The 27,410-nt window shown below is 42.0% G+C and overlaps 1 pseudogene and 2 gene segments (V, D, J or C); all 3 read left to right on the top strand.

Moving 5' to 3' along the window:
- Window positions 1–11,956: 11,956 nt before the first annotated feature.
- LOC103302771 (small nuclear ribonucleoprotein-associated protein N-like) lies at window positions 11,957–12,577 on the top strand (annotated as a pseudogene).
- Window positions 12,578–20,005: 7,428 nt separating this feature from the next.
- Window positions 20,006–20,632, top strand: LOC129149048 (T cell receptor alpha variable 13-2-like). The segment is given in 2 exon segments: window positions 20,006–20,060; window positions 20,220–20,632. Coding segments are annotated over 2 exon segments (465 nt in total).
- A 3,384-nt stretch (window positions 20,633–24,016) lies between these two features.
- Window positions 24,017–24,968, top strand: LOC129149049 (T cell receptor alpha variable 14/delta variable 4-like). The segment is given in 2 exon segments: window positions 24,017–24,065; window positions 24,595–24,968. Coding segments are annotated over 2 exon segments (423 nt in total).
- The last annotated feature ends 2,442 nt before the right edge of the window (window positions 24,969–27,410 follow it).

Genomic DNA, 27,410 nt, shown 5'->3' on the forward strand with positions numbered 1-27,410 from the left:
CCTCTTATTATAGCTTTCGCTGCATCCCAGAGGTTTTGATATGTTGTGTTATCATTTTCATTTGTCTCTATATATCTTTTCATCTCATTTTTTATTTCTTCTTTGACTTAGTCATTTTTTAGTAGTATGTTGTTTAATCTCCACGTATTTGTAGGTGTTTTTTTTTAACCTCCTTTTTGCAGTTGTTTTCTAATTTTATGGCATTGTGGTCAGAAAATATACTTGGAATAATTTCAATCTTTTTGAATTTGTTGATGCTTATTCTGTGACCCAACATATGGTCTATCCTTGAGAATGTTCCATGTGCACTGGAGAAGATTGTATAGTCTGATGTTTTGGGATGAAATGTTCTATAAATGTTGATTATATCCATTTGGCCTAGTGTTTCATTTAAGGTTGATATTTCTTTATTGATTTTTTGTTTGGTTTATCTGTCTAGAGCTGTCAATGGGGTATTAAGGTCTCCAACTATAATTGTGTTTTGACCTGTTTCTCCCTTTAGTTCTGTGAGTAGCTGTTTAATACATTTCGGTGCTCTCTGGTTGGGTGCATATATATTAAGAAGGGTTATGTTTTCTTGATGTAGTGTTCCCTTTATCATTATAAAGTGTCCATCTTTGTCTCTTGTTATCTTGAGATTTATTTTATCAGATATAAGTATGGCTACACCTGATTTTTGTGTGGCTGTTATTTGCTTGGACAATCATTTTCCACCCTTTTACTTAGAATTTACCTTTGTCTCTGCTGTTTAGATGTCTCTTGTAGGCAGCATATGGTTGGGTTTTGTTTCTTGATCCACTCTGCTACTCTGTGCCTCTTTACTGATTAATTTAGACCATTTACATTTAGGGTAATTATTGATGTATGAGGACTTCCTATAGCCATTTTATCTTTTGTTTTCTGGTAACTCTGTGCCTCCATTGGTTCTTTTCCTCTATGCTTCTATCTGTTGTTTTTGTTTGGTGGTATTTCATACATCTTTTCTCTTTTTTTAAGCTATATGTCTTATTTGGGGAATTTCTGTGTGTGGTTGCCATTAGTTTTATAAAAAGTGAAGTTGCATATATACAATAGTTTTTTCCCTTTTGAGTTTAACTGATCTTCATCTTCCTTTGCCTATTCATACCTGTCCCTCTTCCCCTTGTATGTTTTTGTTGTCACAAATTATCACTGTTTATGCTGCAAGTTTTTGGCAGTCTTATTGGTAGTGTTATGACCGTATGTTCTTTGTTTCAGGTAGAATAACTCCCTTGAGTATTTCCTGCAGTGGAGGTTTTCTAGTGATAAAATCGCTCAGCTTCTGTATGTCTGGGAATGTTCTTATTTCTCCTTCATATTTAAAGGATAATTTTGCTGGATATAATAGGTGTGGCTGGTAATTTCTCTCTTTCAGGCATTTGAATATTTGGTTCCACTCTTTTCTTGCTTGTAGAGTTTCTGCTGAGAAGTCAGTCAGGTGAAACTCTGATGGGTTTTCCTTTGTAGGTCACTTCCTTCTTTTCCCTGGATGCTTTGAGGATTTTTTTTTGTTTGTTTGTCACTAATTTTTGACAGTTTCATTACCAAGTCTCTTGGAGAAAGCCTCTTTAGATAGAAGTAACTAGGTGTTCTGTTTGCTTCTTGGATTCGTGGATCTAGTTCTTTCCATAGATTTGGGAAGTTCTAATCCACTATTTGTTTTAATAGACTCTCCATTCCATACTCTCTCTTCCTCCTCTGCTATGCCTATGATTCTGATGTTATTATTTTTCTTTTTATGGAATCAGAGAGGTCTCATAGGGGTATTTTGTATTTCTTTATTCTCAGGTCTTTCTCTTCCATCTGCATCATTTCTTGATTCCTATCTTCAATATCACTAGTTCTTTCTTCTAACTGATTGGTTCTGTTTTCTATGCTCATCAGTTCACTCTTAATTTCTTAAATTGTCTGCTTCATTTCCAGGATTTCTGCTATATTCTTTTTGGACAATTCATTTTCTTTGGGGAAATACTCATTTTATTCATTGATTTGTTTTCTGAGTGAGCTGAATTGCCTGTCAGTATTTTCTCGCATCTCATTGAGTATTTTCAGAACTGCAATCTTGAAATCTCTGTCAATTTGCTTAATTCCGTGTGTTCCAGCTTATTTTCTGTTTTGTTTTATTTTATTTTTTCATTTTCTTTCTGGTCATCGTTGTGGTTGTTCATAAGCGTTCACTGTTCTCCTTTGTTTTCCCCTTTATCTTTGAGGGTGCCTTTCTACTCTGTTCCAGTAGATGGCGCTGAATTGAAAGATTTTTATTTATTTTTTTCCTCTGTGGCCTCACAGTTTTGAGCCTCTGCGACTTTTCTTTCGTAGGGCTGTACTGCCTCTGCTGCTTGGGGGTGAGGTTTGTTTTTCCCTGACAGTAATGGTGACCCCTGACCTCCATAGGTCCAGGCCAAGCACCCCTCCTGGGGTTCAATCACCGAGGGAAATTGTGTTTTTACTGCAACAGCTCTTGGCCTACAGATAATACACTCCTGGAAACAATCCAAGGGAAACAGGAGGCGAGACCTGGGAGTCTAGTCCCTGGCAAGGCTCTGCGATCTACTTTCTTTGCCTGAAAGCTGGCAGCCAGGCCCGGCTGTGGGGAGCGACCCTGTAGGGAGAGTGTCTACTGACTTGCAGCTTACACGTGCAACTCAGACCCCATTCACAGAGCACCCCCACGGTTCAGACACTCTCTCACTGCTTGTGTGTGCGACACCAAACAAGGCCGCCACTCCAGTGGCTTTTCCCACAGCCAGCCACGTGCTGGGTTAGCTCTGTGGTCTAGGCCGGCTGAGGAAGATGCCCACGACTGTTGCCGTCAGTTGATTGCTGCGCTGCAGACACCCTGCTGCGCTGTTCAGCTTCCCTCCTCTCTAACCTCCCGTTATTCCAAGGAGCCCACCTTAGTTGTTCCAGTGTGCAGGTCTCTCAGGCGTGCATCTGTGTTGAGCAGGGACTTCTTTGTTGAATTATAGGTGGTTATTTTGTTGAAATGTCAGGGGGAGAGGATAGACGCGCCCTTACGCCGCCATTCCTCTGATGTCACTTCCCACTGTCTCCTTTACAAGATGTGAGCTCAGCAGAGTGAGGCACCGGGAGCTGGGCGGGTAGGGCTAGTGGGTCTCCTTTTTTGGGAGGTGGGGTGACACTGGTCAGGCACTCATGTTGGGTGGGGGGAGTGGCCCCTACTCCAAATCCACACCACCAAGTATCTGCCCAAGTCTCTGGCCAGAACTCCCCCCAAAAGAGCACATTGCAGGTCCAGGTTGGGTGAAGCCAGCAGACTTTTCTGCAGGGCATGAGCTTGGCAAGAAGGAGCCACTGGGGGTCAGGAGGCTGGGGTTAGTGGACCTCCTATTGGGGGACTGTGCTGGTGGTGTGCAGAGGGGAAATGGCCTCTGCTCTGGAGCCACACAACTCAGTGCCTGAGTCCCCAATAAGAGCTCCTCCAAAAAAAAAAAAAAAAAAAGCACGAAAGTCCTGGCTGGGCACAACCTGCAGACTTTTCTGCGGGGTCTGCGCTCAGCAGGGAGGGGCCACCGAGAGTTGTGAGGATGGGGCTAGTGTAAGGTGACCAGATTTTAACATTGGTAAAGCGGGACACCACTGACCGGGGGAGGGGGGGTCTTGATTAAAAATTTGGTCTATATTGTAATCGCTTTTGGTTTTTTTAATAAAAGGAAATTCACTTCTTAGATCATCGTTGAATTTGCATCCTCTTTTCTTATGCATATGTTAAAAATCTAAAAAAAATAATTTAAAATTATATTATAAATTATTATATACATATTGCTTAAAAACACAGTAAGTAGGTACATAATTACATGAACATATTTTATTGTTAGTTTATAAATTAAATTAATTTGATTGTTATAAAGTAACTATCTTTTAAAAATTATTTTAATTTTAATCCTATATTTCTTTCTAAATAATAACAATACTACCTTGTATTATTTTTCCTCTGAATTTGCTGTAACGTAAGTCGTAAGTGTCACTTTCAAGGCCGGCACTAGACTTTTTGCCTCCACTATAAAATATAAATAATATGAGTACCGTCTGCTAAATTCAAGAAAATTTATGTATTTATGAAATAAATAAATAAATTACTTATCTAAATTATCTGAATAGCTGATTTGTAATGACATCACTTGTTTAACTAGCTTACTAGCACGCAGTACGATGTGTATCGTCTGAGAGACAGTTACAAAATGTTTTCGTCGTTGCCAATCCCCAAAAATGCCATTGTTCATTAAGTCTAAACAATGGTGGCCGAATTCTAACAACTGATCAACAATGGGAACTTTGATAAGCAGTTCTCGATAATCAGTTCTCAACAATTATTTGTTATTATTGAAGTTTAACATTATAAAATTAACAAAAATAATATAAAACTCATATCCTGGCTAAATAGCCACATGGCCGCCGAAAACCGTATATTCCCTTCCCGTTCTCCCGCCATTCCCTAGCTTGTCGTGCATTCTTTCCAAAAATCGGGACTTTTTTAAAACGCCGCGGGATGAGGGACAAATTGTTAAAAATTGGGACTGTCCCGCCAAAAGCGGGACGTCTGGTCACCTTAAGCTAGTGGGTCTCCTTTGGGCGGCAGCCCTCGTGGCACACAGAGGGTGGAGAAATGGCATCTGTTCCAGAGCCACACAATCCAATGACACCCCGAGTCTCCAATAATAACTGGGTTCACCTGAATCTCCTTAATTGTTCCCTAAGGCAGACCACACTGTGCCCAAGCTGTAGCAGACTTTCCTGAAGGCCGAGAGCTTGATAAGGTGGGGCCACAGGAAGTCAGGAGGACCGGGTTCGTGCACCCCCTCAGGATGGTGCTGTAAGGATAGGAGTGCTCCACCTAGGAAGATGGCATCTGTGGGCAGTATAGAATAAGGATTTAACACAGGCATCTTTGGGGCGGATCCTCCAGATCGCTCCTCAGGCCACCCAACCTAGTTCTCTCTGTATGAATCTGTTTGTTCTGAGTCACCTTCCCTTCACAAAGCCCTGTGAGTGGCTGAGAACAAGATCCTGTGCACTGGTCCTTTCAGAGAGCACCTCGTTCTCTAGCTGACTCCCACCTTTTCCTGGTGGAAAGAATCCCCACTGATTTTCACAGCCAGCTCCTCTTCCTGGCTCTACTGCTCTGATCAGGAGGTCCTGGCATGGGGTTGGGAACCTTGGCTCCTCATGGGGGACCTTTGCAGCTAGATAGCTCTCCAGATTCTCAAGTGCTGCACATGGGTGTGGAACCAGCCCTTTGTGCATCTCTGATTTTCTTACCAGTAAATCCTTCTGTAAATCCTTGGTTGTAAGACTTCCGTTCAGCTGGTCTTCAGTTGGGTCTTCAGGTCGATTGATCTATAATTTAGTTATAATTCTGGTTTAGTACTGGGGGGAGATGAGTGTAATAGCCACTACTCTGTAGCCATCTTGGATTCACTATACATTCTTAAGGTCTGGTAAATTATCCCCTTCACACTAAAACTTTAATGAATGTTTATGGATTTATTTCAAATTACAGAAAATGAGGAGCACAACTTGAGTCTTACTGAAGTATTTTAAGATATTAATTTTCATAAAATGATATTTTAAAAGTAGAATGTGGTTCATTAATTATCCCCATTCAATCTAGTTAGTTACTTTGTTTTCTGTCTGCGTTTCCTTCATCAGGTAACATGGAGTGAATGGTACTGGGGTTGTGTGCCTGCTGAGTTAGCTGGTCTGAAGTCCTCTATATTGATGATTTTAGCCCACTAGGGGGCACTGTAGGCTTTTTTTTTTTTTTTAAATGTATTTCAATTTAATTTTTAAATATGGAAACCATCATTATGTACAGAGGACACTGTAGGCTTTTTATTAGTGTCTTCTTCTTATGGTCCCAGCAGGTTAAACAGTTAAGAGAGGAGAAAAATGAGCATGTGAGCCAGTCAAATTATAGACAGCATAAAGGAGGAGGGGGGAGGGGAGAAGACAGTGTTTGTGTAAAGTTCATCTTAGTTTCTCAGCTCTGCCACTTTATGTAAGCATCAGAGAGCTGGAGTCCATACTTCATAAATCCATGTGAGAATGATTCTCTGAGCAGAAATACAGGAGTAAGAATGTTACTGGTCATTGTGAGCATGGAAGCTCAACAGTAAATAGCTCTGTAACCTGTTTTCATTTTTTAATTGTTAGGACTAATGTCCTAAAACCCACTAACCGGAAAAGTATTGCATTATCACAAATAGACTACCTTTTTATATATCTCCATGAGAGTAAGTGCAACAAGAATTAAGAGAAGAAGATAGAGGAAAAAATAAGGAACAAAAATAGCAGAAAAGGGAGAGGACAATATTTAATTTAATCAGTAAAGTGTGGGTGGATCAGAGTCATCTATGTGGATCAACAGGGTGCCCAAGCGTTGGACAGGAGAAGGCGAGAGGTGGAAATTAACTCAGACATCATAAACATACCTAATTTATCACAAAGCAAATTGAACTTATTTTTTTATGTCAGTGGTGACTATATGTTTTGTTTTCTAGAACTCTCCTGATGTCAAGAAAATCATTTACTTCTGCAATACATGCTGAGATAGTTTTCCTTTATCAGAATTTTTATGTAACTGAATTCTCAAATTCTTTGTCAAACTATGCAATTTGGGAAATGAGGTTACTCTTCCTAGGACTCTTCAAGGTTCTTCGTAACCTACTGAGAAATTGATTATTTCAGAAACATCTTACACTCTCCCTCAAACACTAACCACAAACTTCTCATATATAAGTGTTTTAAGGGGAAAAAAACTTTATATCTCCATAAATTGTATATATTGCCTCTTAACATCATGCACTGTTTGTACCCAGAATTTTGGAGACATCTCACTAGGCCAATGTGGGTGGAGTTTGCTGTTAAGATGAATGACAGAGCTGAGGTGTGATTGGTCCTCAGTGAGTTTGGTGAAACATACTGAGTGTAGGAACAAAATTTGCCTTGGTCCAGGACTCTACTCCCTCCAGAGCAGGGGCAAAGGCTCCACAGCACCTTGGCAAGAAGTCATGGAGAGACACCTGGGGGTTCTGCTGGGGCTTCTGTGGGCCCAGGTTTGCTGTGAGTTGGGGTGTCCCAGATGGGGAGCTGGGGAGTGTTCCACAGCTGACAGGGGGGGTGGGGGGAAGGGAGAGCTGACACAGAGCTCTTATACAGTCCCATTTGGGTGTTTCTCGAGATATTTTACAGGTCTAGAAACTGCATCATTTATCCCAGTGACCTCATTTGTGTTTATTTTTCTCTTTCCAAGCAGGGGTGAAAGGGATAAAGGTGGAACAGAGTCCTTCAGTCCTGAGTCTCCAGGAGGGAACCAGCTCTACTCTGAGGTGCACTTTTTCTAGTACTATGTACAAAGTGCAGTGGTTCCGACAGAATCCTGGGGGAGGCCTCATCACTCTATTTCACATGAGTTCAGGGACGAGCCACAATGGAAGGTTAAGCGCCACAGTGAATACCCAGGACCTGTACAGTACCCTGAACATCACAGCCTCCCGACTGGAGGACTCAGCCACCTACCTCTGTGCAGCGGATGCACAGTGGTGCCAGGTGATCTGCAGCCTGTATCCAAACTGCAGCTGGGCCTGCAGCCCCACCCCTTCCACGGGCAGGCATGTTGCCCCACTTTAGGCTTTGCACATCTTTGGTTTTCAAATATATGTTCCAAAACTTGTTTCTGTCCTAAAATTGAACTCTTCAGCTCTGTCATTCACCTTTTTTTTTTGGCCTTATTTCTTCCCTGAAATCACTTTATAGGTAAAAAGCTCTAATATGGAACAACTAGAACAACTGATAAAGATATCACTACCTAATTTTCTGTTAAGGCAGGTCCCCTTGCAAGTAGCACAGAAATGACATATAAATTACTCTGCTGAGAAGGTTTTGAAAAATACACGGTGGTGAATAAGCAGAAGGAGACAAGTCAGTTTCTCAGTTAACTGCAGATGGTTCTACTTTCAAGGCAAAAGGAAGGAGCCTGTGTAATGGTTTTTAAAGCTTTTATTAGACTTATTCTCCTGGAAATACCAAATATAAGAAAAATAGTTTTATTGAATGATTGTCACTCAATCAAGCTTATTACATATATTATCTATTTCAGTACTGAATAACACTGTAAATAAATACTCTCATTTCACACATGGATAAAGTGAGGGTTGTAGTGTATAAATGACTGGTTTGAACTAAATTATTAATAAATTTTTGAAGATGGTATGGCATGAGGGGTTATAATTTAAGCAACCTGGTATAGAACACTCTATTGCATCATTAATTATTTTGATCAATTAATTTGTACAATGTGTTTATGTATATTACTAACAAAAGTATCCATTTAGGTAATTTCTTTTTTAAAAATTCTTCATCTGAGGACATGTTTTTATCGATCTCAGAAAGAGGAAAGGAGAGAGAAACATCAGTGTGAGAGAGAAACATAATCAGTTGCCTCCCATATGTGCCCTGACCTGGGATCACACCTGCATCCTTTTGGTGTATGGGATGATGCTCCAACCAATTGAGGTACCTGGCCAGGGCAGGTTATTTCTTGTTTTTAATTACACTTATCAAGGTGACATTAGTTACTCACATTATATAAATTTCAGGTGTACATTTTTATAATATACTAGAGGTCTGGTGCACAAAATTCGTGCATGTGGAGGGGGGATCCCTCAGCCCGGCCTGCACCCTCTCACAATCTGGGACCCCTCCGGGGATGTCCAACTACCTGTTTAGGCCCAATTCTGCAGGAATCCCTAAACTGTCAGTCAGATATCCCTGTTGAAATCCGGGACCACTGGCTCCTAACCACTTGCCTTCCTGCCTGCCTGATCGCCTCTAACTGCTTGCCTGCCTGCCTGATAACCCCTAACTACTCACCTGCCAGCCTGATCACCCCTAAACCCTCTGCCTGCCTGCCTGATTGCCCCTAACTGCTTGCCTGCCTGCCTGATCACCCCTAACCACTCTGCCTGCCTGATTTCCCCTAACTGCTCGCCTGCTTGCCTGATTGCCCCTAACCGCCTCTGCCTCGGCCCCCACTGCTGTGGCTTCATCCAGAAGGTCGTCTGGAATGGCATGCAAAATGGCGACCGAAAGGTCATTCGGCTTTCTGGTCTAATTAGCATATTATGCTTTTATTATTTTAGATCATTCATATATATATATATTAGTTTTGGTTGTAGGGTACCTTTAATAAATATCTGCTTCAAGAAAGCCTAAGCAATAAAATTGGGGGAAAAAACTGCCCTCAGAAATGTTCCTGCCATATTTTAGCAATTCAGGTTGTATTGCCTGCCTATGTAAGACTCACTTTTAATCATGTTCACATCATTGGTCCCCCATAGGTTTGTATCATCTGTGTATGGCATTGTGTTCTAACGTTCCAAAGTCTAATCTCCCTTCATCATCATATATTTGACCCCTTAACCCTCTTCATTCTCCCCCAAACTTCATTTCCCTCTGGTAACCACCATACTGTTGTCTATTATTTTTTGGTTTGCTTTATTTGTTGCTTTCTGTTTTATGTCCCACATATGAGTGAAGTCATATGGTTGTTGTCCTTTTCCGTCTGACTCAATTCATTTAGGATGATACTCTCACCACCCATCTACCAGGTATGTCGTCCCATATGGCAGCATTTCATCATTTCTATGGCCCCAAAGCATTCCACAGTACATGATTACCACAAATTCTTTATCCAATCACCCATCAAAGGAACTTAGGTTGTTTTCATGTCTTGGCTATTGTGAGTAATGCTGAAGTGAACATAGGGGTACATGCCTGTTTATGAATAAATATTTTTAAAAATTTCAGGTAGTTACCCAGAAGAGGGATTGTTAGGTCTTATGCTAGCTCTGTTCTTAATATTTTGAGGATGCTCCATAATGCTTTCTATAGAGGATGCATCAATTTATATCCCCAGCTGCAGTGTACAAGGGTTCCATTTAGGGCATTTCTAAGTAGCTCCTTTATAGAAGATCTCATGGAAATGGTCATTTTGTTTTATTAAAATACATCAACCCTTCTTGCATTTTGGCTAAATTTTTGCTCATGATTTTGTAACATCATTCACAGTTTGGGAAAGGGAGCAGAAAGCTTCCAGGATTAACCTAAAATATCCCTTACCTGTTACAGCCAGTGATAAAGACTTCTGGCCACCAAACCTGAAGCTTAAACTTGCATGTGGAATAATTCAATGCAAATTGAATTTCAAACTGTACCATCTGGCATAGATAGGAATGACTGGGACTTTGAAAATTAACATGAAGATACATGGGCAGACTCCAGTGAAGCTGGGAGCAGGACCAGCTCCCTGGGAATGTGACCCATGCGGTTGCAGAAGGAACCCTGCCCTTGGTTTAAGGCTCTGTTATCACTGTCTTGAAGTTCTTAATAATTTTACCTTTGTACTAGTGCTTTTAGAGTTCCATCCCCTTATGGGATGGAACATGTGTGTGAGCAAAGGAGGCACATGGAGCAGCAGGACACAGGACAGGAACACACGCAGGCTCAGGTTCACGGTCTCAGCAGGGAGTGTCTGAGCTAAGCAGTTGTCAGGGCCACCTGTTGGGCCTGTGCATGCTCTCACCATGTGGGGCTTTGACATGCAGCAAAGGGGAGCAGTAAACTTTGCCAGTCAATGACTACAAAATGAAAGTGTATACATAGAGGGAAGGTGGGGGAGGATGGGTGGGAGGTAATCAACCAAAGATCTTGTATGCATATATGCCTAAACCATGGACACAAGCAATAAGGTGCTGAAGGCCTGGGGCAGGGGGCAGTGGCGGGCTGGAGGCGGTCAATGAGGGAAAAAAGAGGACATATGCAGAACTTTCAACAATAAAGAAATATTTTTAAAAAAGGACACTTCAATAAAGCATTTTGGAAGTTCCTTACAACAGTGAATGCACTCTTACCATACAACCCAGTAATGGTGTTCCTGGGTTTTACCCAAAGGAGTTGAAAAGTTATTTCCACACAAAAACTTGCCCATCAGTGTTTTTAGCCCCTTTATTCTAAGTTGCCAAAACTTGGGAGCCTCCAATATGTCCATCAATAAGTGAATGGGTAAATAAATGGTGGTCCATCCAAACAATGTAGTATTACTTAATACTAAAAAGAAAAAAACTATCAAGCCATGAAAAAATAGGGAAAAGTAAAATGTATATTACTAAATAAAGAAGCCAACTGGAAAAGGCCATGTACTACATGATTTCAACCACATGACATTCTGGAAAAGGTAAAACTATGGGGACAGTAAAAAGACCAGTGATTGCCAGGGACTGAGGGAAGCTGGAGGGATGACTAGTAAGAGCACAGATAATTTGTAGGTTGGTGAAATTAGTCTCTATGATACTATAATGATGGATACATGTTATTACACACTGGAGGCCCAGTGCATGAAATTTGTGCACTGGTGGGTCCGTAGCCGGGGCCTCCCTTCCCCTGGTTGGCCGGAGCACCCCACCCCTTGGTTGAATTCCCAGTGGAACTCCCTGTCCAGGGGACAATTTGCATATTAGGCTGTTATTATATAGGATGTGTGTAAATCCACAGAACGTACAACACAAAGAGTAAACCCCATGATGGTACACTATGAACTTTGGGTGATCATAATGGGTCAATGTAGGCTTATCAATTGTAAGAAATATACCACTCTTGTGGGGAAGTTCATAATGGGGGGTGCTATATGTATATGGAGGGAGGAGGTACATTGGAGAAATCTGTACTTTTTCCTAATTTTTCTCTGACCCTAATGACTGGGGGAAGAAAAAAAAAAAGTCTCCACTCACTGTTGGAAGCTTCTGCCCCAGCTTGCATTGTCTGTAGCAGAACCTGTGTCATACCTTTATCTGTAGCCTTCCCTTAGGTCTTAAGGATCCTGACACTTAATGTGGACGTTGGACTTGGTGGAACCACAATCATGACGATGGGGAAGAGCAGCAAGATGCTGTAGCACGTGACTACCGCATGTGCTGCAACCTGCAGGACGGACGCATCTTCATCAGCACCTTTAAGGCCTTTGACAAGCACATCATGAACTTGATCCTTTGTGATTGTGATGAGTTCAGGAAGATCAAGCCAGAGAATGCGAAGCAGCCTGAGTGAGAAGAGAAGTGGGTTTTGGGTCTGGTGTTGCTGCTCGGGAGAACCTGGTGTCCATGACTGTGGAGGAACCGCCCCGCAAAGATACTGGGGTCGCTCGTGTACCCCTTGCAGGAGCTGCAGGAGGCCCTGGGCTTGGCAGGGGAGCTGGCAGAGGAGTACTAGGTGGTGTTCCTATTCCGCAGGCTCCTGCGGGATTAGCAGGCCCTGTCCCAGGGGTTGGGGAAACCTCCCACAGGTAACGACTCCACAGGGACGAGGCACTGTTGCAGCTGCCACTGTTGCAGCCATTGCTGGAGCCTCAACTCAGAAGCACCAGGTTGGGCAACTCCCTCCTCCAGGCATTATGACTCCTCCACCTGGTATGAGACCACCCATGGGCCCACCAATTGGGCTTCCTCCAACTCAAGGGACACTGATAGGCATGCCTCCTCCATGAACGAGGCCCCTCCCCTCCTTCCTCCTCATGCTCCCTTCCTCCCTACCCCCGGGATCAGAGGTCCATCTCCCCCAGGAATGCGTCCACCCATGACCCTAGGATACTGTTGTCCTTAGCCTCTCTTTTCCTGCAATGCATCTCCTGAAACTGTGCAGAGTGTTTGTGAGCTTCTGTTCTCTTTTTGCTGCATTAATATTCGCTCATAAATGCATAGAGCAACAACAACAACAAAAACACCCCAAAACACATTAAACTCATTCTTACATGAAACTGATTTGCATGAAGAGTTAAAGCATTTCAGAAAACTGGATCCACTAAAAATATTACCTAATGGCACTTTTTCCATTCTTTATTTTATTTTTATTTGAATTTATTGGGGTTACATTGGTCAATAAAAGTATATAGGTTTCAAGTGTACAATTCTACAATACATCATCTGCACATTGCATTATGCACTTAATCTTCCAAATTCTAGTCTCCTTCCATCACCATTTATCTCCCCATTTACCATATTCCACCTTCTCCCAACTCTCATCCCTCTGGTATTTACCATACTGTTGTCTGTGTCCCTGAGTTTTTTTTCTTAACCCTTTCACCTATTTCATCCAGTAATAGCTGTCTGTCTGTTTTCTGTATCTATGGGTCTGCTTCTATTTTGTTTGTTTATTTTGTTCACTAGATTCCTCATATAAGTGAAATCTTATGGTATTTGTCTTTCTCAGACTATCTTATTTCACTTAACATAATTCCCTCTAGGTCCATCCATACTGTTGCAAAAGGTAATATTTCCTTCTTTATGGCTGAGTAATATTCCATAATATATACACTGAGTGGCCAGATTATTATGATCTCTGAACGCATAATAATCTGGCCACTCAGTGTGTGTGTGTGTGTGTGTGTGTGTGTGTGTGTGTGTGTGTATTAGAGGCCCGGTGCATGAATTCGTGCATGGGTGCGGTCTGACCAGCCTGGCCAGGGGGAGGGGACATGGGTGGTTGGCCAGCCTGCCTGCTGGTCGAACTCCTGGTCGAGGGGACGATTTGCATATTAACCTTTTATTATATAGGATACACAATAAGTGGCCAGATTATTATGTGTTCAGAGATAATAATAATCTGGCCACTCAGTGTATGTACCACAGCTTTTGTATCCACTCATTTAGTGATAGGCACTTAGGCTACTTCTAAATCTTAGCTATTGTAAATAGCACTGCAATGAACATAGGGTGCATATATTCTTTCAAGTCAGTGTTTTGGGTTTCTTTGGTTGTATTCCAAGAGGTGGAATCACTGGGTCATAAGGTAGTTCCATATTCTTAAGGAAACTCCATACTGTTTTTCCACAGTGGCTGCACCAATCTACATTCCCAGTAACAGTGCATGATGGTTCCCTTTTCTCCATATCATTGCCAACACTTGTCATTTGTAGATTTATTGATGACTAGAGGCCTGGTGCATGAAATTCGTGCATGGGAGGGTATGTGTGTGTGTCCCTCAGACTGGCCTGCACCCTTTCCAATCTGGGATCCCTCTCACAATCCAGGACTGCTGGCTCCCAACTGCTTGCCTGCCTGCCTGATTGCCCCTAACCACTTCTGCCTGCCAACATGATCACCCCCAAACTACTCCCCTGCTAGCCTGATCGATACCTAATTGCTCCCCTGCTGAACCGATTGCCCCTAACTGCCCTCCCCTGCAGGCCTGGTTCCCTACAACTGCCCTCTCTTGCAGGCCTGGTTGCCCCCAACTGACCTCCCCAGCAGGACTGGTCTCTCCCAACTGCCCTCCCCTGCAGGCCTGGGTCCCCACCAACTGTCCTCCCCTGCTGGGCTGGTCCTGCCAAACTGCCCTCCCCTGCAGGCATGGGTCCCCTCAAACTGTCCTCCCCTGCAGGCTTGGTTGCCCCCAACTGCCCACCTATGCCAGCCTGGTCACACCTAACTGCCCTCTCCTGCTGGCCTGGTTGCCCCAACTGCTCTGCCCTGCTGGCCTGGTGGCCCCCAAATGCCCTCCTCTGCCAGTCCGGTCACCCCTAACAGCCCTCCCTTGCAGGCCTGGTTGCCCCCAACTGTCCTCCCATGCAGGCCTGGTTTTCCCAACTGCCCTCCTATGCCAGCCCAGTCACCCCTAACTGCTCTCTTTTGCTGGCCTGGTCACCCCTAACTGCCCTCCCCTGCAGTACTGGGTCCCGCCCAACTGTCCTCCACTGCAGGGCTGGTCCCCATGAACTGCCTCCCCAGAGGCCTGGGTCCCCCCCAACTGTCCACTCCTGCCGGACCGATTGCCCCTAACTACCCTCCCCTGTAGGCCTGGGTACCCCCAATTGTCCTCCCCTGCAGGCGTGGTTGCCCCCAACTGCCCACCTATGCCAGCCCGGTCACCCTAACTGCCCTCCCCTGCTGGCCTGGTCGCCCCCAACTGCTCTCCCCTGCTGGCCTGGTTGCCCCCAACTGCCCTCCCCTGCATGCCTGGTCCCCTACAACTGCCATCCCCTGCAGGCCTGGGTCCCGCCCAACTGTCCTCCACTGCAGGGCTGGTCCCCATGAACTGCCTCCCCAGAGGCCTGGGTCCCCCCCAACTGTCCACCCCTGCCGGACAGATTGCCCCTAACTACCCTCCCCTGTAGGCCTGGGTACCCCCAATTGTCCTCCCCTGCAGGCGTGGTTGCCCCCAACTGCCCACTTATGCCAGCCCGGTCACACCTAACTGCCCTCTCCTGCTGGCCTGGTTGCCCCAACTGTTCTGCCCTGCTGGCCTGGTGGCCCCCAACTGCCCTGCCCTGAAGGCCTGGTTGCCCCCAACGGCCCTCCCCTACAGGACTGGTCCCCCCAAACTGCCCTCCCATTCAGGCCTGGTTCCCCACAACTACCCTCCTCTGCAGAGCTGGTCCCCCTAAACTTCCCTCCCATGCAGGCCTGGTCCCCCCAACTGTCCTCCCCTGCAGGCCTGGTTCCCCCAAACTGTCCTCCCCTGCAGGCCTGAGTCACCCCCAACAGTCCTCCTTTGCCAGCCTGGTCACCCCTAACTGCTCTCCCCTGCTGACCTGGTTGCCCCCAACTGCCCTCCCCTGCATGCCTGGTCCCCTACAACTGCCCTCCCCTGCAGGTCTGGTCCCTCTCAACTGTCCTCCCTTGCTGGCCTGATCACTCACGACTGCCTTCCCCTGCCGACCATCATGTGGCGGCCATCTTGTGTCCACATGGGGGCAGCCATCTTGTGTGTTAGAGTGATTGTCAATTTGCATATTACCTTTTTCTTATATAGGATAGCCATTTTAACAGATGTGAGACCATAAAAATTCTAGAAGAAAACACAAGCAGTAAAATTGCAGACATTTCTTGCAGCCATATTTTTTTTTTACTGATATAGTTCTTTAGGCAAGAGAAACAAAAGAAAAATAAACAAACGAGACTACATCAAGCTAAAAAGTTTTTTCACAGCAAAGAAAACCATCAGCAAAATGAAAAGACAACCCACTGAATGGATGAACATGTTCACCATGATACATCTAATAAGTCCTGGCTGGGAATTTTGAACAGCAAAATTAACTTTGCAAGGAAAAATGGCAGATGGCATAATGGAATTAGGTTGTTTTAGAAAGTGTTTCTTGCTTTGCATATTAATAAGCTCATTCTCCTCCTCTTGGTTCTCCTAGTTGTGTTAAAAAAAATTTTCCCCTACAGGTTCTATATGATATGTTATAGATATACATATAAGAAATGTTTCCAGAAGAACATCCTGTTTACCCTGATTAGCCATGAAGCCACTTTTATCACATTGTCTGTGATTATTTTTACACCTGGTGTTAAAGTCCCATCTTACTATGGATATCTAGATCCATCACTGATTTTATAGGAGAAATGAAAACACAAATAGAAACTTATCCTGAGGACCTTGTCTCTGTCACTGAGGAGGCCCCAGTGTTGTTTAGGGGAAATCTCAGACCCAATAGTTTACATGTGAATGTGAAAATCGTCTTAGGGTTCCATGATGCAGGACTATTTCTCAGCACTCACACACCCTCTATATTACACACAACCAGTCTTCAATAAATGTTTCTCCGTTACATAGCATGAAAAGAATTTCAGAGTTTTAAGAGCCCTTAAATATTTGCTAGTCCAACCTTATTTTATAACAGAAACTAAATCTAAGATGCCAATAGAAAACAATTAGATAGTAAATGAGCTGGGAATAGAAAGAAATTGGACTTTCTCATTTTATCTTTAGCAATATTTCCCTTGCTTCCTTCTTGAAGTAGCATATTTCTGAGCAAAAAGAAACTGTCTAATGCAAGCCCAGCTACTAAGGATCTCTGCAGTCTGGTTCTGGAAAGGTCACGATCAATCATTTGGCCACTGGAATAGAGAATTCCAATTATTGTAAATGTTTGACACGTTGGGCAGGAAAGGAGACTAAAGTTGAGCCACTGTTACTGTATCAGTAACCAGACCATCACTCACTGGCTTCTGTAAGAGGAAGCCAAAGGTGATGGTGCCATCCTTAACACACACAGATGTATTTCTAAGGACTTTCCTGGAAGTAGCTCATATATTCATTATCCAAAGTGGACATTCTTTGAAGGGAGAATATGAGGATAATGAACATAATTCACATATTGTCAGCAAAAATGGTAATTGGAATTTGAAGACTCATATAGGCGGCAGTCCATGAAGGTCTTTCAGGCCAACATTTTGGTGATGGTAAAACAATATTCTATGAATTAATCATGGAGCTGATAATTTTGTCTAAGGCCTGGATATATCTGTGCTATAGTTAACATATGAAACACTGGTTTTCATATGAATGGTCACATTCACACCATCACCATCAGATCTGTATGCCATAACTATCAAAAGGACAAATATTGACTTTATGTCTCCAAAAAGAAGGAAATATGCCCAGAGAAAGATTTGAGGAATCTTATCTTATGGGGAATAAAAGAACCTCCAAATGCAGAAATTTTATATACTTAAAAACGCACATTTTACAGATATACACTAATAAAAGAGAAAGATGGAAATTGACTGTACCTTCGTGACACCCACCAGCCAATCAGGAGTGAGTATGCAAATTAACCCAACAAAGATGGTGGGTTAATTTGCATACACAGGTGCCATGGTGACGATGCAGGCGTTCCACACCACTCCAGCTGCTCCGGGCCTCTGGGCAGTGTGAGAAGGAGGAAAGGCGGCTCTGGTGGAGCGAAGGCAGTGCCGGCAGCCAGGGGAAGGAAGGCCCATTCTTGCACGAATCTTCATGCATCGGGCCTCTAGTACACATATATTTATATATTCAGTTGATATTCTTTAACATAGCTGTAATCTTTAAGGGTGTGAGATGTGGGAGAGATATCAGATTTATTCTTTGTAATTCCAGAGAAACTGTGAGTTCAAATAATCAGAAAGGAGCTCCCACTTGGAAATGAAGTAGTCTTGGTTTCCCAGGGACCATTTGGGTCAGTTCCTGTTTGTACTATTTCTTTAGCAGACACAGGCAATCAAGAAGTAAAAGTGGATAAGAAAGGGTTTTTGGCAGAGAAAGATAATTCTGGAAACTCACAGGACTGAAGGACTTTATCAATGTCTTGGGGAAAGAACAGTGTAGTGGAGTTTGGGAGAAAAATGATAGAGTGTGGGATCTGAGACAGCGATGGCCAGAGAGGCAGGATCCATGTCAGGAGAATTGGATTATACTTTAGATAAAATTCTACTAAGGATATGAGTTAGTAATTGTATTTTAGGACATGTTATCCATCTTGATAAGCAAATTAAACCATGCCAAGAATAAACGTACATGTAGTTTGATTTTCTCAGAAGCTGTACTTTTTTAATACTTTGAGGAATATAAGACATACAGCATTAAAATAGATTTCTTTTTAAAATTATTTATTGATTTGAAAGATAGAGAGAAATATTGACTTGTTGTTCCACTTATTTATGCATTCATTGGTTTGTTTTTGCATGTGCCCTGCCTGCCCAGGGATCAGACTCACAATCTTGGTGTCTTGGGATAAAGCTCTAACTAACCGAGCTACTCAGCCAGGGCCTCGAATAGGTTTCTTAATGTGTGTCAGATTTCTCACTGCAATTCAACCCAACCTGTGGGTCAAATTGTTTCCTATGGTTGAAATATTAATAACTCATGGAAGATATCCCCTGCTCCTTTATCATGGAGATTCAATCCTTTACTTTTAATCACAGTCATCTTGAGGAAAGATTCCTAATATTCACTTTGGTACTGTCAGTTCTCTGGGAATAGCAAGGTCACAGGCAAGATCAGCTTAGAGGAGCAGACTTTGAGATAGTAGGTACTTGAAATATCCAATGATCTTCTCCCTCAAACTCTAATCTTTTCCTTACATATTCCTTTTAGAAAGAGCTTTTCTTCATAACAGACAAATGAGGATGGCAGGTTTAGCTAAAAAGGAAGGGATTTTAAACTTAAAAAAATTTTTCAATTATAGATTACATTCAATATTATTTTGTATTAGTTTCAGAAGTACAACAAAGGGCTTAGAAAATCATGTACTTTATAGAGTGGTCCTCATGCTGCTTCAAGGGCCCACCAGGTCCCATACATAGTTATCACGATATTATTGACTATATTCCCTATGCTGTAATCTACATCTTTGTGACTAATCTGTAACTACTATTTGTACTGCTTAAGCCCTTCACCTTTTGTTTTTTTTTACCTAGCCTACAATTGTCTGTCTGTTGTTTGAATCTATGGGTCTGTTTCTATTTTGTTTGTTTCTTTTTGTTCATTACATTCCACATGTAAGTGAAATCATATAGTATTGTCTTTCTCTGTCTGACTTATTTCACTTAGCATTATACACTCTAGGTCCATCCACACTGTTGTAAAAGTAAGATTTAATTTATTTTTACGGCTGAGTTGTATTCCATTGTGTTTATGTATGACAGCTTGAAGAGGAAGATTTTATATTTTTTTGCTTAAGAGAGTGAACCATTGCGTTTTCCAGATTTCAAACATGTAAACCCAGGCCATTGTAGAATAAATACCAACAGCATCTGACTCCACAATATTAACAATGACTCAGTAGTGTGCAGAGTTACAAACCTTGATCTCTATATTCTTCCTTATTCTCTGATCTGACTTAATTTATTTGACCAATTGCTGTTTTGAGTCCCTTAGAGGTACAGGTTAAGAGAACATTTAACAGCAAGTTCAGTAGTTGTGAATGTAACCACAAGGTGGCAGTGCACCTCCGCTGATGCAGGACATGGGGAGGGTGCATTTGAGTGGATTCTGAATGATGGGCTTTGGCAGAAGCACAGTCTTTTTCTTACTGGCTGGGTAGGATGTGAGCAGGCCCTCTGACTGTCAGAGGAAAGGAGGGGTGACTTGACAACAGCAGTAGCTCCCCTGGCTGTGATCGCAGGTCCACAGTTGACCCTGAGTGGGAAGAACGATGAAGACGTCCACTGGAGCTTTGTTCATGTTCCTGTGGCTGCAGCTGGACTGTGAGTTGAGGGTTTATGGGAAACAATATATTAGTGGGTATTCTTTAGAAGCAACACTGGCTTTATTCAGGTTTCCTTAGTTACTGTGGAAAAAGAAAATGATAAAGTTTAATGATCTGGTTACTCTTCTTCTTTCTCTGACTCTTCCTTTCTGCACAGGGGTCAGCCATGGAGAGAAAGTGGATCAGCATTCTTCCACCCTGAGTGTCCAGGAGGGAAACACCGCTGTTATCACCTGTTCTTATTCTGACAGTAGCTCAGAATACTTTCCTTGGTATAAGCAAGAACCTGGAAAAGGTCCCCAGTTCATTATAGGCATTCGTTCAAATAAGGACAAAAACCCAGTTGAAAGGCTCACTGCTTTCTTGAATAAGACGGCCAAACATCTCTCCCTGCACATCGCAGCCACCCACCCTGGAGACTCAGCCGTCTACTTCTGTGCAGCGAGTACACATTGCTCCCCAGGCACCTGTATCCTGTACACAAACCTGCGAGTGAGGCAGTCCCCTCTGCCTGGGACAGACCTTCATCCACAGCATTTGTCTTATTGCTTATTTGCAAATGGAAAATAATGTGTTGGTATAAAAACACTTAATAAGAGGTCAGTTTCAAGGTGACCCAGAAAGGGTTAGAACATATGTTTGGGTGATTGTTGCATAATGGATTCTTGAAGTGAGTTAGTAATGTTTAATTTTGAAACTTAGGCTTTAAAGATGACTTTATATTTGCTATTCAAACTCCTGTCCTATAAAAAACCCCTTAGCATCAATATCACAATCTTTATTATGATTGGGCTTTTAAATGTTGTGTTTTGAAAACAACATTTGTTATTTTTTTTCTGATTATAAATTATTACGTTCCAATTATAGAAAATATGTATAATGCACAAATGAGAAATTGATAATTATGTAAGCAGATAATATTGCTAACAGTTAAATTACATTTCCATCAATATTTAGTGTATTTTTTCATTGAATTGTATATCTTGAATTGAGCATTTCTATTTCATCAAGACTTCTCCTGCAACACCTGCTATTTAATAGTTCTGTGAGAAATTGTAGTAAATTACAGATTTATATTAATTTTCTTCTACATTTGTGGCAAAAATGTGGCAGTTTTTTCTATGTGTTCTGACCACTTTATTTTTTAAAAATGTGACATGTTTTTTCAGAGTCCAGTGGTGGTATAATACTATATGTGTGTGTTTGAGGAAATCAGGATAGGACATGATTTTAGAAAGTGAGCTTCTGATTAAACACAAAGCAATTCTCTTTTACCAAATTCTTTACATATTTGTTCACATTTATACTCTCATAGAATTTAAAGATTGAACTGTAAATTATTCACTGCTATAGCCTCAGTATTCAATACTAACTTTTCCACATAGTTGATAATCAGTAGATGTTTGTTAAAGATAGAAAGGTGAGTTCTGGTATTTACTCATAATTTTAATTTAAGCTTTGTGATAGAATTAAATTTATATATTGGTTTGTGAGGATCAAAACTCCTAATGTGTGTATTTGATTATTTCATTATTTAAGAACATATAATTTCTTTCTATTTATACTACATGTCTTTCTCAATAAAACTCTGTTATTTTAAGACAATTAAATCTATTCCTAGACTTGTAATTTTTTGCTCCAATTATGATTCAAATATTTCTTTCTGGGCTATATAGGAAAATATTTATAAGTATTTATTAGTTACCTACTATTATTAGTGGAGTGCACAAAGGCATTAGATGAATGGATAATTTACAGATAGCTTGTGACAAATCTCCTTGCCTCATCTTCATGTTTCAACTGAATAAACATTACTAACCACAACCTTTTTTTAAAAGTTACTTCTTTTAATGTTTGGATAAATAAATGGAATGAAAAATGTTGCATTAATCATTAATTTCCCAATTATACCACTTGTGGTCCCAGGTAGGTTATATTCAAGATCTCTTATATTCTTCCTAAATAATTGGTGACTGGTGTGGTGAGATAATTGCTCTTGGCTGAGTTATGGTTGTCAGTTATTAGTTAATTTTTTTTCTTATAAGGAAATGCATCACATTACACCAGATGCATAACATGGGAATAAGAAAGGCCAGTATTGTAGCCCAACACCTCAATGACTTTCATTATCTCCTCACTGTAACCACTGGCTCCAGTCCAGTAAAAGCAAGGTGCCTGTTGATTGGTCCATTTCCTGGAAGACAGGGAGAGGGATGCATGACGCATGGCTTTTATTTTATTGGTTTATTCTTCCTAAACCAAGTCAGAAGTGAGGGAGAGTGGGCACAATTACTATGCACTTAACTGCTTTATCACCTATACATGGAAATTGTTTTATGAAGTAATAAATCTGCTGGTCAGAGATGCAGAGTCAGTACATACTTAGACTCATTCAAACATTAAACCTTCACAGCAGTATTGGTTTCCTCCCTTTTATGGACAATTCACTACAAACACTATGACCTTTTTTCCATCTTGCAAAACCAGACTGTATGTTGACAGCTTCCCTATTGCTTGCAGGGTGGTGCTGACTGCTCAAATTTGTTTCGTTTCACCCAGTCCTACAGAGTGGGACCCTTTCTGAGACTACAAACTAGCCATCTGTAGAGGCTGTCTCTTGTTGCCCTCCTGTGTGCACTGGTAGCTGTCCACCAAGTGGAATGGTGTTTGGGTGAGGCATTGAGCTTTGGGGATGCTCGTGGACCAGTTGTGGGAATCTGCAGGCAAGGTGTCCCCAGCATCTCGTGAGCAGGTTCCTGATGTCGTCTGTCTGTGCTGCAGTTAATAGGATCTGTGCCCCTTTAATGCCCACTGAGAGCCCTGGATGCTGTTCTAGGTGCTTCCCACTTCCCAGCTGGACAGCACACCTCAGTACATGGATGGGGCAAGAATCTCTTTGATGAGGCGAGTCTCTTTGGCAGCTTCCCCTAAAGTTGGGAGAGCCAGGGGCTCACTCACATACTTTCACTGTCCGCTATGGAAAAATCAAGGCCCAGAAGATTTCTATTGACACTGCACTATGCTGCACAGGGGAAGGCATGACTAGGGAAAAATGAAATCAGTCCTCTTACCCTTTAACATGCTACCAATCTCAGACATTTTTGTTCTCACAATGTGCTTCTCACACAGTGTAACTTCTGTGCTAGATTCCTGAACTTCTCCTCAGGCACGCTATTTAGTGTATAATTGTGAACATTGGTTTTTTTTGGGGGGGAGGAGAGGTGGGCAGATGGTAGAAAATTCCCATTTAACTATTTTGATCTCAATACTTACAACAAATTTTAAATCCTTACCTAGGATATGTTTTTATTGATTTGAGAGAGAGGGAGAGATAGATAGATAGATAGATAGATAGGGAGAAACATCGATGTAAGAGAGAAACATCAACCAGTTGCCTTTGTAGGGACCCCAACTTGGATCAAACCTGCAACCTAGGAATGTGCCAGAGAGGAGCGTGGTTGCAGACCCAGGTGAACAAAAAATAAGGGATTAAGAAGTACAAATTAGTAGTTATAAAATATTCACTAGGATGTAAAGTACAGCATAAAGAATATAGTAAAAAATATTGTAATAACTATGTATGGTATCGGGTTGGTACTGAAAATATCGGAGAGAACATTTTGTAAATTATATGATTGTCTAACCACTATACTTTACCCCTGAAATAAAAACAAAATAATATTGAACATAAAGGGCAATTGAAAAATAAAACTAAAAAAGAGTTGGTTAATTCAAAAGGAAGTTTGGGTTGGGTGAGACTCTCAGCCAATACATGGAAAGTTTGACGTGACCCACAGCAACGTGCTGCACCAGAAACCCTGTTTCCTGTTCTGGGGCAGCAGCAGCACATAGCTCAGCATTTCTTCTCTCCATCTGTCAGTCTCCTCACCTTGCAGAGCCCTGACACTGAAGAAGGAAAAGAAGATATTTTCCACCCAGTGGAAGAACTTGAACATGTTGGTCTCCAGTCTTCTGAGGGTGGTCTTAACTTCAATGTGGCTAGGTAAGGATGCCCCAGTGGGAATGGGTCTTCTCTGTGGCCTACAACAGGGGGTACAGGCAGTCTTTTAAGGGTACCCTGGGAAGGAAAGCTGGCGGCCGGGTGTAAAAAAAAATCTTTCTGTGTAATATGTCTACACAATGGAATTTATACTCCACTATAAAAAAAAGGAACTTTTACCATTTACAACAGCATGGATGTTACTGGGGAGCATTATGGTAAGGCAAATAAGCCAGTCAGAGAAAGATAAATATCACATGATCTCACTCATATGTGGGATATAATGATCAACCTAATTTGATGAACAAAAATAGATCCAGAGACAAATGGCAGAGAAAGTGTGGGGGGGTTAGAGAGCAACCAAAGGACTTGTATGCATGCATATTAGCATAACCAATGGACATAGACACCAGGGGAGCAGGGGCTTGCCCGGGGTGGGGGTCAATTGGGGAAAAAGGAGACATATATATAAAAAATATTTTTTCTGTCCCACATCAATTATCCTATAACATTCTGTGTTTTTTTTTTTCAGGATCCAGTATTGCTCAGAAGGTAACTCAAGGCCAACAAGCAATATTGGTGCAGGAGAAGGAGGCTGTGAGCCTGGATTGCACATATCACATCAGTTCTATAAGTTATAGTTTATTCTGGTACAAGCGGCTCAGCAATGGGGCGATGATTTTCCTTATTCGTCAGGACTCTTACAACCAGCAAAATGCCACAGGAGGCCGCTACTCAGTGAATTTTCAGAAAGCAAAGAGTTCTGCCAACCTTGTCATCTCAGCTTCACAGCTGGAGGACTCAGCAGTGTATTTCTGTGCCCTGAGTGATCCCACAGTGAGAGATGTGTTAGAAGGAGGTGTACCAAAACCCCAGGGCTCTGCTTCATGCATCCACCTGCTGTAGGGACCAAGGCGGGGAACTGTAATCACAGACAGGAAGTGGCCAGGGCTGTGGCAGCACAGGTGTAAGTAGGGTTAGAGGGAAAACACTCTATGAAAATACCTCTCTAGGTTCATGGACCATGTGTAGAGTTATCATTCATCAAAAACATCCATATCTTTGAAAGTTTGGGTTGAAATTGTTTATTGGAGACAAAGAAGAGCCACAATAAACAACTTACCATTTGGTGACAGATAGAGCTAGAAGAATTGACTAAGGAAATTCAGAAACATCTGACTCAAAAATGAGTAAAACTATGTAAAATTGTCAGATTTTTCCTATCAATTTGTTCAATAAATATTTATTGAGTATATATTTTTTAAAGGCATCATTTTTAATAATGAAGGCTATGAAATCTTTCCGTTTTTCTCTTTTTTACATTATGCTCTTTTATATTTTTTTCTTCTTCTTTTAAAAAAATTTTTTTATTGATTATGGTATCACATAATTGTCCTCATCCCCCCATCCCACCCCAAACCCCTTCTCATGTATGCCCCTACCCCCTTGTTGTCCATGACCACTGGTTAGGTTTATATGCATGCATACAAATCCTTTGGTTGATCTCTCCCCCTCCATCCCACCCTCCCCTCTGAGGTAAGAGTCTGATCGATGCTTCCCTGTCTCCGGGTCTGTTTTTGTTCATCTGTTTATGTTGCTCATTATTTCCCCTAGATGCATGAGATCATTTGATACAAAAATACACTTGTAAGAACCGAAAATGAGACTAGCCATAATGGTTATGCTGAGAGGCAAATGAATCAGTCTGTAGTGAGTTTCTTTCTGGGCCAACAGTTCTTTTGAGTCCTTATTTCAGTGTCAAACAGTTCCTTATGTGTAGATGTCAGCATTGATATTTCAGTTCTGGATGGTGGACAAATGGTGGTGATGCAGGTCCGACCGTCTCTGGTTTGGTTCTGGGCATCCTTCAGCGAAGCACAGCTGCTGTCTGCTAGTATGTCAAGGTGTTGTCAGCGTCTTCCATCTCTGGACTCTTTCTCTTCTGTCTTCATGGCTGGAGCAGTCCTGTCAATTCCTCTGTGTTGCAGGAATCCACATTGTCCTGGAGTTGTTTTCTGAAAATATACAAACATATTCTCGACCAAAAGTTAATAAAGGAATACTTTCTATAACTTTGACTTGGGATCCTTTTTCATTTTTTGTCCAAATGATTTTCCTCTGGCTTGTTTTGACACCATGTGTGTTTTTCATGGATGTCTTGCTATTAGCATTACAAATGAAAGTTAATTTTCTAAAGTACAAATTTTCTATATGTAATTTACTTACATGATATTTTTCTTTACATGATATTCTTCTACTATCACCCCCTTTTTTATTTAAATATTAGGAGGCTTTTGGAAATTTATAATGTAGTTTTGATAGCTTTTACATTTTAATTTTTTGCGCTAAAATATGACTACTTTAAGTTCATTACATGTTATGCAATTTTACCATGAGATGAACTGCCAATAAATATTTTTGTTAATACTTTAGGACAACTTTTTATACATTACAATCAATTTTTCTAGAATATTCACTTATTTCAATTAGCCAATTTAAATTACTCTGAAAACTTGACTACTATTGTACAGTCAAACTCAACACTCTACCAGCAATCTTATTTTACCCTTTGTATATTAGTGGAAAGGATTATTTGCCTTCTTGAGTAGGCCCTAAGCATTCCTGGTACTAGGCTGGATTTGGATATCAAACACCCGCTTCCCCTCACCATGGGTACAAGGCATCTCCAACAAGTCTTGTTGCAGTGAGAGGACAGCTGCTGTTGGCCAAGTCTCTGTCTGTTGCCTGGGTCCCGATTTGAGCTGTGCATGGGAAGCGAAGCAGCCATGGGGGCAAGAGACCTCCCTCAGAAGGGGTGAAGGTTCAGGCCCCTGCAAAGTTGGGGGGGGGGGTAAGGGTCTGTGCCCCACCTATGTTGACCGCCAAGTTTTCTCCTGACAGCCCCTCTGCGACTGTGCCTGTCTTAGGTTGTTCCTTTCCTGAGGAATCTTACCCATCTCTGGCTAACCTGCCATCCTCCGGGGCCAAGCAGGGTGATGTGAGGTTCAGTTCTGTCTCCTTGGTAGCCTATGCCCCCATGGCCTCCAAGCCCAGCACCTGCCTTGGGATCCTCTTGCCTGCTGGCGAGGCCCCAGCACTGATCACATATCTTGGGGAACCCAGGTTTCTTCTCCAGGGATGGCCCAGCTCACCCCACTGGGTGAGACATATCCATGGTACCAGCCACCATGATGTTTTAACCTTGGTATGAACTGAAAACTCAGGCAACAGTCTTTTATATTGTTTAATGAGTTAGTTTAATTTATATTTGTTAGCTGAAGTAAGGTACCCTCATTTACTTTCTAAGGTGCCTACTATGTGACAAACTTGGTGTTCTTCCATCTTATT

This window comes from Eptesicus fuscus, chromosome 5, assembly GCF_027574615.1.
Source record: "Eptesicus fuscus isolate TK198812 chromosome 5, DD_ASM_mEF_20220401, whole genome shotgun sequence".
Classification (NCBI taxonomy): domain Eukaryota; kingdom Metazoa; phylum Chordata; class Mammalia; order Chiroptera; family Vespertilionidae; genus Eptesicus; species Eptesicus fuscus.